This window comes from Acomys russatus, chromosome 26, assembly GCF_903995435.1.
Source record: "Acomys russatus chromosome 26, mAcoRus1.1, whole genome shotgun sequence".
Classification (NCBI taxonomy): Eukaryota; Metazoa; Chordata; class Mammalia; order Rodentia; family Muridae; genus Acomys; species Acomys russatus.
In genome coordinates, this window is record NC_067162.1 from 44324327 (window position 1) to 44336351 (window position 12025).

A 12025-nucleotide genomic window follows, 5' to 3' on the forward strand; every position below is an offset into this window, starting at 1 on the left:
ATGAACGAATGGTCGGAGGAGCGCGCTCCATAACGCAAGGGGACTCATGGGTCTCTCCATTGGAGGAGGTTCTAGGGTCGATCTCAGGCGGCCACTGCGCAGCTAAGACGTCCGGACCCCACCTTGCAGACCCGAGGTGTGTGGTTAGTTCCAACCGCACGCCCTCGTCGGGAGCCGCTGCCCTCCGCGCGTTGCCAGCGGAAGGGTCGCCAGCCGGGGCGCACGCCCACCTGTCGCGCGCAGGCGCAAAAGGCCGCCTGCTCTCCCGCGGCGCGGCCAGTGCGCAGGCGCGGCGGCCGCTGCGAGTGTGTCTGTGCGGCGAGAAGATGGCGGCGACGGGGGACGCGGCGTGAGGAGCCGGAGCAGCGCGGAGCCTCATTGAGACGGGCGGCCATGGCCCTCCACAATCCGCAGGTAACGCGGGCCTCGTCCAGGGCGGGAGGTCTGGGCCTCGGAACTGCCTCGGGGTGGCTGGCGCGAGGTGCGCGGCGAGCGGGCGGTGGGGGAGGCGCCGGCACGCTGCCGGCCTAGGCCCGCGCCGCGCCCCTTAGTGCCGCGCTTCCCAGCGTCCGAGGCTGCCCGAACTGCCCCGAGAGCGCCCGAGCTTGCCCGACAGCGCCCGAGCCTCCCCGAGAATGCTCGAGGCCGCAGGGAAGGCCTCCGCGTGCCCCGCCAGCAGCCGCCTAGTCCCGGGCGACGCTGTGGCTGCTGGTGTGCTGCGGAGCGGAGGGCTCCCGGCCTTCGTCTAAGGCATTCTGTAGCAAAGAAAACTGGGAACCATTGGGGCAGCACACTCTGTCTCGTCCGGGACCGACACCTTTTGCACGCAGTGGTCTGAGTCCCGGGCTGCGTCCGGCCTCGCTCGGTGCCGGAGCTGCCCCTGCAGAGGCCCTGATAAGCCGCACTTAGGAGAAGTGAGAAATCAGCACGTGGTGCTGCTCCTCAGGGCTGCCTTAGACTTGGCGTTTGCCGAGGTCTCAGCCCTAGGCTAGAAATTGTCATCTTTTATAATCATCTCTTGACATTTTCCTGCCAGACTGAAGAGTGGGTGGGTTAATGTACAAACAGGCGAGGTCGATCTGGTTAGATCACTTTTGAAGAAGTCTTTATATTTTGGGAGGTCTTTCTCTGTAGTCCAGGCTGGTTTCTAACTTGAGATTTCTTATGTTTCAACCCGGTGGGTTGCAGGCATGAGACACCACATGCTTTTGAAGGGTTATTCTAATAACAGTTGCAATGAAGGCATGGTGTGAGATGTAAACCTCGAAACCCTTTGTAATGAAAGGTTTGACCCTAGGAGAAACTGTTGCCCCATTAAATATGTGGTGTTTCATAGAACAAGTCAGAACTTTGCCTGTTTGACCTTTCTCTTCCTTTTGTAAACTTACTTTTGTAGTTGGTGTAGTACTCTGCAGTAGAAAGGCAATTCGTAATTGTTGAATATATTTTTTTGGACAAATAAGTCATTCCGAGTTTTTATTAGTTAAAAAAATTTTTAGATAGGTCTTCATTACACAACTGTCTGGCTCGGAATTCAGACAACTGCCTGTTCTGCCTCCAAGGTGCTGGGGATTCACTGGTGATTGGGGCATTCAACACCACCTCTGGCTCTATTCAGACTTTTTTTTTTTTTTTTAAATGTGAATAAATGCTTTGTTTCAAGTATGTGTGTTCCTGGTACCAATTGAAGTGAGAAGGTCTTTGGATGTCCTGGAACTGGAATTAGGATGGCTGTCAGCCTCCTTATGTGTGCTTTGGAACGGAGTTCTCTACAAGAGCACCTGCTTAACACCTGGAGCCAGCTGTCCAGCCTCTGCTCAGAGATTTTAGCTTCTTGCTCAACTCAAGCACACCTGTAATCCCCGCACTGGGAAGGCAGAAACAGGTGGATCTCTTGAGTTAGAGGACAGTCTGGTCTACAAAGCAGGACGGCTAAGGCTACACAAAAAAAACCCCTGTATCAAAAAACAAACAAGAAAGCCAGGCGGTGGTGTAAATTATGCTTAAGCATGCTTTCTTCATCTCAAAATTAAAAAAAAAAAAAAATCACACACACAAAAAGCATTTACATTACAGCTCAGTTCAGAAGGAACCCTACAGACTAATTAAAAAAAAAAAAAAGGTAGTCAGTTAGGTTTTTTTGTTTGTGACAGTCTCTCTATGTACCTCTGGCTGTCCTGGAACTCTTGTTTTTATTATTATTTATTTATTTATTGGCTTTTCGAGACTGGGTTTCTCTGGGTAGCCTTGGCTGTCCTGGACTCACTTTGTACACCAGGCTGGCCTCTAACTCACAGAGGTCCACTTGCCTCTGCCTCCCGAGTGCTGGGATCAAAGGCGTGCACCACCACGCCCAGCGAATGCTAGCATTTGGGAGGCAGAGGCAGGTGGGTCTCTGCCTCCCAATCGCTGGGATTAAAGGCGTGCACCACCACACCTGGCTCTGGCATTTGAGTTTTGCTGGATGTGACAGCTTGTGCACATCTTTCGGAGGCAGCCTGGAGATGCTCACTAAACATATATGTTAGCAGTGCCTTTGATTAGCTGATGGTAGAAGTGGGGAAAGGTGATAGTTTGAGTCCTGTTTTATTTATTTATTTATTATTAATTTATTCATATTGCATCTCAATGGTTAGAGTCCTGTTTTATTTTTAAAAGAAGAGTAGTGAAATAGCTGTGCAAGGTGGAGCACACCTGTAACCCCACATGGCAGGAGGATCAGCAGTCTAAGGTCAATCAACCCCAGGCTACATAGCAACTTCTAGGCCAACTGGGCTGCCCTTCCCCCTCTCTCATGCACATACACAAAGAAAAGACAGGATTTCATTATTGAATCTGCTTTGAGTTGTTCTGAGCATTTTAACATTTAATTAGTTCATTCATTCATGAAATGTTGGCAGTTTACCATGTGCTGGTCTCCATGATATGCATAGTGGGTGGTTTTGTTTTGATTTGTTTTTGGAGACAGGGTCACTATGAAGTCCAGGTTAGCCTAAAGCTCAGTTTTCCTGCCTCAGGCTCTCAGGGACTGGGATATTGTGGGAAGCCTCCATATTCTAGTACTGTAGGTTTTTGGTGAAGTAACTGCTACAAGTTAACAGTTGAGGGTCATTTGTCAGTGGACTCATCGAGGTTACAGGTTAACTCACTCATATAGATTGTAGCCACTTCCATGTTTTGGACTCTGTGTTTGAACCCTGTTCTGTGGATTGAAGGGCAGAGGTAAACTTGGAAACACTCTGGGTGTAGGCTGTCCTATCCACCAGCTGAACCAGTTTAGAGGCGCTCTCACCTGAAGTGGAAGTGGGTCTGGTATGTGTGCTGTCAGAACTGGCTCAGGAAGCTGAGTGGATTTATACTTGAAAAGTTTGTGTTGAGTCCACAGCAGTGTTTCTATGCCCAGGTGTTATTCTTTACACAGACCCCAACATTATACATGCTACAGTTTTTAGCACATGACATAGTGTTACACTGTCTTAGAAGTGCTTTTTTTTTTGGTTTTGTTTTGTTTCTCTGTGTAGCCTTGGCTATCCTGTACTCACTTTGTTGACCAGGCTGCCTCCTGAGTGCTGGGATTAAAGGTGTGCACCTCCACACCCGGCTGAAGGTATTTTTTATGCAAAACAATAGTAAAACATTTCAGTCAATCCTAAGACTCTTTGCTGTGAGAAGTCCAGGAGCTGGTAGTTCTCTTGAGTGCTGCTTGCTGTTTAGGCACTCACCCTCCTGTCCTTGTTGGGAACTCAGCACCAAAAGTCAGTGATATCATTTGGTGACTGCCTCTGAGGCTAGATTGTCAAGACTAGGGGAAGGCTGTCACCTTCTCAGCTTCACTCGGATGAGGTGTATCAAGTCGATGCAGTTTTGCAGATTGTAGGTGTGTAAGTACTTCTGAGCAGTGGATCAAGTTTTCAGGGTGCACTGGATGGGGCTGGGAGACATGTCTCATTGATAATTTACCAAAGTACAGGAAATGGTTAGCCGAGCTTGCTTTTGAGTTTGTAATTACGCTACAGCAGTGCAGTTACTGGCACACATGAAGAGTCACTGTCACAGAGCAGACATACGCATCTGCAGTGGAATTTGCTGGCCATGGGATGTTGGATTAGTGTCATTTGTCTCTTAGTGCCACTTCAGCAGGGAACTATTCATTTCTAAGACTTGGGTGTGCTTGGACTGCAGTTTTTCTGTCTGTGGAAGTGATCTCTCAAAAAGGCCTTGTGTGACCATCCTGTCTCAGCAGACTGGATTAAGAACTAGTGTTGGGGCCTGGACAGATTGCTCTGTGGTTAAGAGCACTTGCTGCTCTTGCAGGAAACCTGGATTTGATCCCACATGGTGGCTTGTGTGGAACTCCAGTCCCAGAGTATTTGGTCGTTTTTTCTGGCATTCTCAGGCACTGAATGCACAGGCTATCCAAACATACATGCAAACAAACACCCATATTCATAAAATGAAAGGAAGAAAGAAAAGAAAAGAACAAGTAAGTATTGGAGCAAACTTGGTGGTGCACCTCTTACTCCAGTACATGAGAGGGTGAGCATGGTTGGTAGTTTGAGGCCAGCCTGGGCTACATAGTAAAATCCTGTCTGAAGAAGAAACCAAAATGAACTTAAGTTGGAACATAAAGGTAGCCCATATGGCAAGGTGATTTATAGTGAGTGGGGCTTTTCAGATTATTGCTGCTCAAGTGCTGGCCCCCCCCACCCCAAGACAGGGTTTCTCTGTGTAGCCTTGGCTGTCCTGAACGTGCTTTGTAGACCAGGCTGGCCTCAAACTCACAGCGATCTGCCTGCCTCTGCCTCCCTGAGTGCTATTTATTTTGTTAGTATTGAAAACTCGCTGGCTTGATCCTGCGCTCCTCCTAGGAAGTGAGAAGCGTCTCGTTCCTGCTCTGCTCTCTCAGCTGCTGCAGCTCAGTTACTCTGCTGGGAACAGGGCAGGCCTGGCTGGAACAGCCAGGGGAATTGGAACTGCTATCAGAAGACTCAAAGGCTTCTTCCTGGAGCTTGTCTTTCATTCTTTTTTATTTTATTTTTGGAGACAGGGTTTCCTTATTTTTTATTTTGTTGTTTTTGTTTTGTTTTTTGTTTTTTTCTTTTTCAAGACAGGGTTTCTCTGTGTAGCCTCAGCTATCCTAGACTTCCTTTGTAGATCAGGCTGGCTTTAAACTCACAGAGGTCTACCTGCCTCTGTGTCCTGTGTGCTGGGATTAAAGGTGTGCACCACCACGCCCAGCCCTTGTCTTTCATTTTTACCAAAGAGTTGAGAGTATGCACAGGAATACATAGAGTGAGGCTGCCTTCTCCCCTGTGTAGGTGCATGCCGTGTGTGTTTGTGTGTGTGTGTGTGTATTCCTGTGTACATGTGGAGACTAGAGAACCACACTTGGGTGTTTCTCTGTCTCAGTCCCCTGAGCTCTAGTTCCAGGTGGACTGGCTGGTAAGCTAGGCCAAGTGATTTTTACATACAGACACAGACACACACACACACACACACACACACACACACGCATCACCTAGCTTCAAAATGCTTTTTAAAAACTTTGTTGGGTGGTAGTGGTGCACATCTTTAATCCTAGCACTCAAGAACCAGAGGCAGGTGGATCTCTGAGTTCGAGGCCAGCCTATCTGTCCAGAAAGAGAGTTTCAGGACAGCAAGCACTACACAACAAAGAAGCCCTCTCTCTCAACTCTTTTTCCTGTGTATTGGTTCTAGACATGTTGGTAGCCCCTTGCCTCTTTTTTTCTGGCAGAGCTTGTGCACATGTATGCGAGTGTGCTCGTGACTTTAAATGTAGCTAAGGTTATCTTCAAATTTGCTATTTAGCCACATAGCCAAGAATGACTTTTGCACTTCCTGTTTCTACCTCTCCAGTGCTGAGATCACTGGAGTGTGCCACCATGCTGGTGTATGGGATTCTGGGGATCCATAAGCATAGATCTGAGTTCTGTATACATCAGTTGGCATCTGAGTGTTCCATAAGAATGAAACTCAGGCAGGGTGTGGTGGCTCACGCCTTTAATCCCAACACTTGGGAGGCAGAGGCAGGCTATTGCTATGAGTTCAAGGCCCCCCTGGTCTACAGAGTGAGTCCAGGACAGCCAAGGCTACAGAGAAACCCTGCCTCGAAACTCCCCCCCCCCCCCCAAAGAATGAAACTGAGTAAAGAAGTACTAAGCCTGTAACAATAGCCTTGCTATAGGCTCTGACCTGATTGAGGTGGAAAGAAGCTTCCTGGTCAACAGTGTATCCTGAGTCCGACCTTGGGCTTTTTGGTTGGGTGGGGATATGGTTGGTTCAACTCTTGTGTTCATAGAGAAAGAACTTGGAAGACTGAGGTCTTGCTGTGTCACAGCTGTTGGCCAGAAACCTGTGGCAAAGGAAGTCTCCTGAGTGCTGTGATTAGAGGTGTACATCATGCCTTGCAAAATTCATTTTTATGTCTTAAAATACACAGAATAAGGCTGAAGTAATATATGGATAACATTTTGCAAGTCATAGACGTTGTCACCTAGATTGCCAAACAGCGTTTAATGGAATCCATTAGAAAACCTGTAATCACCTTTCGCAGATCTGTGTTGCACTGCTGAGCTCTCACTAGCACCCTTGCCAGGATGGAAGCCATCTGCCTTGACTTCTCACTTTCAGCTGAGTGTTGTCAAGACCCATTAGCTTATGGATTTATTATATTCCAGCAGCTGTCAAGCTTTCTAGATTTTCCTTCTTTTTGTCTTCTGCTGTTTTAAGCAGCTTATCTCAGAGAAGTAAAGCCAGTGCATCTCTTAGGGTCTTCATCTTATGTGTCTGAGGTGTGTTGGAATGCATGTGTGGAAGCCAGAGGACAGTTCTGTGGGGTCAGCATCCCCTCCCCCCAGCTCTAGCTGTCCTGGAACTCACTCTATAGACCAGGCTGGTCTTAAAGGCAGGAGTCATCACTGCCCAGCTCTTTCCACTTCTATGTGGGTTTCAAAAGTGGAGCCAAGGCCTTGGCTGCCTTTCCCAGGACTTAACATTAAAACATATACTTCTGTTCTCTTTACTTTCCACTAATTGTAGCCACAGGCCAAGGTGCAACGTCTTCTCTTTTTGATGTGCCCATCAAAGCTGTGATGTAAGCAGGAGGGCTTGAAAGTGAAGCTAATTCCAGAGCCTGTGGTAGCTGCCCATTCTAATCATCCCCCCAGTTATGAATGTTTGCCTGCATGTGTTTGTGGACCAGAAAACTAACTGTATTCGATTCCCATGGGAACCCTGGGTCCTTTGCCAGAGCAGTCAGTGATCTGAGCACGTCAGATCATATTGTAGATGGTTGTGAGCCACCATGTGGTTGCTGGGAATTGAACTCAGGACCTCTGGAAGAGCAGTCGGTGCTCTTAACTGCTGAGCCATCTCCACCCCCCCCCCTTTTTTTTTAAAGACAGAGTTTCTCCCTGTGTGCCTGAGGCTGTCCCAGAGCTCACTTTGTAGACCAGGCTGGCCTTGAACTCAGAGAGATCCACCTGCCTCTGCTTCCCAAGTGCTGGGATTAAAGGCATGTATCACCATATCTGATTGACTTTTCTTTGTTGTTTTTCTTTTCTTTTTGGTTTTTGTTTTTGATTTTTGGTTTTTTGAGACAGGGTTTCTCTGTGTAGCCTTGGCTGTCCTAGACTCACTTTGTAGACCAGGCTGGCCTTGAACTCACATCGATCCACCTGCCTCTGCCTCCCGAGTGCTGGGATTAAAGGCATGGGCCACACGCCGGGCGACTTTTCTTTTAAAGAGTAGTTTTAAGATCACAATAAAGACATCTCCCCTGTACTCCTTCTTTCAGTATTTTAGGTAATGATTTCCTTTAGATGGGTGCCAAGCCCATCTCTATTTAAGACCCAAATTAGGCTTCCTGGGTAGGAGTGATCATTGGATAGGAATTAGCTTTGAAGAGGCGTTGCAGCGCCCGGGCACCGAGGTTTGTGTGGTCCTACATGGGTCTATGTGGCCTGTGTTAGCTGTCATACACTGTTATCTCCGTTCCACACACATCACACAAGAGAGACAGGTTCTAGGTCAGGGGGCGATAAGTCTGGGTAGAGACTTAGAAGCAGGGCTTGGTCTTCTAGTCTGAGTTTTTCTACTTTTTAGAATGTGGGGATCTGGAACTGGGGGAAGGGAGCCTGGGAGGAAGGGAGATGAGTGGTGGACTCAGCCCATGCAGAATCCATCGGAATCTGAAGAGCAGACTCAAGGTGCAGGTCTAACTTCCTTCAGTGTAAAAGCCAGGAGACTTCTGTAAAGGAGGAGGAAGCAGTCACCACCCTTGCCTCCATCCATTTTGAGGCTTCACTAGTGTGCCCGGAGACCCTAGTAGATCAACACTCTGTGCAGTGGATCAGGACCAATCAAGACTCTTTTGGTTTTTCGAGACAGAGTTTCTCTGTGTAGCCTTGTCTGTCCTGGATTCGCTCTGTAGACCAGGCTGGCCTCGAACTCAAAACGGTCCACCTGCCTCTGCCTCCCGAGTGCTGGGATTAAAGGTGTGCATCACTACCGCCCAGCCTCAAGATTCTTCTTAGGAGCCATTTATGCTGCACTTGCACTTCTCTGTGGGCCTCCAAAAGGCTTATCTCGACAGTCCCCACAGTAGAATTTATAGAGGATACTAGGCCAGGGCCTGATGTCCACGTAGGGACTTTTATAGTGATTCTCAAATGAAAGATAGAATGAAGGAATGGATGAGATAAAGATGGGCATGCTTGCAGGTGTTATTAAAGTGTGGGTTGTTTTGATAACAATACTTTTTAATTTTAACTTTTACTTATAAAACAAAGACACGGTATTTTGCGAACTACTTGTCCTCTGCAAAGAATATGGGGGGAATTTAAAGTAAAAATAAAACTTTTCTTAGTTGACTCTTCATCTTCAGTCTGTCATTTGTATGCTTTTGGTCAGACTTTTTGGTTTGGTTTAGAGACAGGTTTTCTCTGAGTTAGCAGCCTAGGCAACTCACTGGATTTGAAATGCACTTTGTTGCCCAAGCACTGGGGTCAGGGACTGGAGCTGCCACACTGTGTGTGAGTGTGTGTGTTTTAAAAATAGGGTCCCTGTAGTTCTGAATCCTGTCTCACCGCCCATTCTATAGTGTGTCATGCACTTAGAATAATTTAGAAACTATTCTGACAACATTCAGTAAAATTTTTTAATATTTTGTTTTTCAAGACAGGGTTTCTCTTTGTAGCCCTGGCTGTCCTGGAACTCCCTCTGTAGACCAGGTTGGCCTCAAACTGCCTGCCTCTGCCTCCGGAGCGCTAGAATTAAAGACCTGTGCCACCACCACATGGCGGAATTTAAAAAATTTTTATTTTATGTGTATGGGTTGTTTTGGTTTTTTGAGACAGGGTTTCTCTGTGTAGCCTTGGCTGTCCTGGACTCAACTTTGTAGACCAGGCTGGCCTCAAACTATCAGGATCTGCCTGCCTCTGCTTCTGCCTCTGCCTCCCAAGTGCTGGGATTAAAGGTGTGCGCCACCACACCGGCATGTGTATGGATTTTATACCACATGTGTGCCTGGTGCCACAGAGGCAAGATAGGGCATTGGATCCTCTGGAACTGGAGTTACAAACAGTTGTGAGCCATCATGTGGGTGCTGGGAATTGAAGCTGGGTCTTCCAGAAAAATAGCAACTGCCCTAAATGGTAAAGCCACTTTTCCGGCCACCTACTCCACTTCTGTAGCCCTGAGCTCTAGCTCATTGGCCTAGTACCTCTACTAGAGGAACCTAGAGGCCAGACCTCCCATGGTTTGGAGAGAGTGGTAGGCCATCTGCCTGAGTGGCTGGAGAAGAGTCTGTCACTTACTGAGATGGTTGTTTTCCTTCTTTTTAAACATTTCCCCGTCTTATTTTTGCTTTTTATATATATGGTTGTTTTTGCTTGCATGTATGTCGGCACCATGTGCATATAGGTTGAGGCCAGAAGAGGGCGGCGATACCATGGGACTGAGGTCCTAAGCCACCTTGTGGGACCTGGGAATTGAACTCTGGTACTCTGGAAAAGCAGCAATTGCTTTTATCTGCTGATCCATCTCCACAGCCCTTTAACCAGAAGTGTTTCCTCTCCATAGTCATCTTATCTTCTGTCAGTGTACTGTGGTGGTCAGATAAGTAAAACACTCCTCACCCTCTTAAGTCCTGACTATTTTCCAGACTGGCACATTTACTTCTCACTCTAATACAAAGAAAAACTAGGACTTCTGTATTAGTTTGTGCCCCACACCTCCCAGTGTAGCTCTGGCTGTCCTAGAACTCTCTCTGATACCAGGCTGACTTGAAATGTACAGAGATGCAAAGCTGCACAGTAGTGGCCCACTGCCTGGAGGCAGAGGCAAGTGGATCTTTAAGTTTGAGGCCAGCCTTATCTACAGAGAACAGACAAGGCTACACAGAGAAACTGTCTGGAAAAGGGAAAGTGAACACACACACGTGCGCGCTCACACACACACACACACACACATTCATATTCTCTCTCACTCCCCCCCCCCCCTCCCCTCCCTCCCTCTCTCCTTCCCCCCCCCTCATGGAGAGAGATGGGGGTAGCCCCTGCTTTTGCTTCATGTGCTACTAGGTAGGATTAAAGGCAAGTGCCATCATGCCCTGCCACAAAATTTGGGGTTTTTTTTTTGGTTTTGGATTTTTGAGACAAACTTTCTCTGTGTAGCCTTGGCCATCCTAGACTCACTTTGTAGACCACACTGGCCTCAAACTTACAGCAGTCCACCTCTGCTTCCCGAGTACTGGCATTAAAGGCATGCATCACTGCACCCGGCCACAAAATATGTTTTGATACCTTCAGTCTAGGGTGGGTGTGAAAACACAGACTTGTCCTCTAAGCACTAATGCCCACTTAGCAGTAGATGGAACTGGCCTGAGAAGCCTGCAGTCTTGGCCCTGTAAAGGCCTGTATGTTGGATGTTCCGAGTGGAATCTCAGTTTTATTTGTGGGGCGACATGTAACTAATATCTTTTTCTTTCTTTTTTTGGTTTTTCCAGACAGGGTCTCTCTGCGTAGCCTTGGCTATCCTAGACTCACTTTGTAGACCACGCTGGCCTCGAACTCACAGCGATCCACCAGCTTTTGCCTCCCAATTGCTGGTAACTAATATCTTGAGCAAACATTTACCCAGCTTTGTTTTCTTTTCTCTGTCTTTGTTGGGACTCATTTACTATAATCACAGGTGTCCCCAGAGCCATGGTTGGTGGCAGCTTCAGATCTGAGTTAGGACCTTGGACTCCCTGTTTACTGAGCATGACTGGCTGAATTTGAAGCCACTGGCCTGGAATCCTCTTGGAATTGTACATAGCGTTGAGTGAGAGTGGTAGAGCCTGGGTAGCTCTGGGTCTTGGATGTGCCTCCCGAGAATGTTGTCTCTGGATTTTCACAGGTTGATACTTCTGGTTCCTCTTCACTTCCTGACTAGCTCCTCCTCTTGCAGTGCATTGTGGGTTTATGTCCTAGCGTCTGTGCCTGGTAGTCACAGAGCCATTTTGAAATTTTTTTTTTAAGATTTATTTATGTGTATAGTGTTGTGTCCTTATGTACTCCTGCACACCAGAAGAGGGCACCAGATCTCATAATTGATGGTGGTGAGCCACTATGTGGTTGGTGGGAATTGAGCTCAGGACCTTTGGAAGAGCAGCCAGTGCTCTTAACCTCTGAGCCATCTCTCCAGCCCTGCCATTCTGAATCTTAAAATCTGTTCTTTCCAGGTTTTGCTAGACCCTTACTTGAGTTTGAGTTGCAGTCCATGCACTGTATCCTGGAAGTGGCTGGTTGGGAGTCAGTGGCTAGCGCTGTATGTGGAAGAAATGGATACACGTACTTCTAGCTTTGTACACCCTATGGACTTTGATTCCCTCTATGTCCTGCATTCTCCCAGGAGGCATTGAGCCCAGGCAGGCCCATTGCTGAGCCTGGTTAGAAGAATATGGCCTGCCCAGTGGATGCTGTGTGTAAGTGAAGGGAACATGGTGTATGAGTGGGGTGGTTAC

General features: G+C 47.7%; 1 protein-coding gene across 4 annotated transcripts in view; it reads left to right on the forward strand.

The window, feature by feature from the left end:
* The first annotated feature begins 282 nt into the window (after positions 1 to 282).
* The window catches only part of Usp10 (ubiquitin specific peptidase 10), a 54739-nt gene continuing 42996 nt past the window's right edge, over positions 283 to 12025 (forward strand). For 2 of the 4 annotated variants that reach the window (XM_051168883.1, XM_051168882.1), the window contains exon 1: positions 283 to 414. In XM_051168883.1, the coding sequence (XP_051024840.1) occupies positions 394 to 414 (21 nt within the window). In that variant the 5' untranslated portion in view covers positions 283 to 393. The remainder of the gene's footprint in view (positions 415 to 12025) is intronic. The other 2 variants (XM_051168881.1, XM_051168880.1) reach the window with 2 other exon arrangements.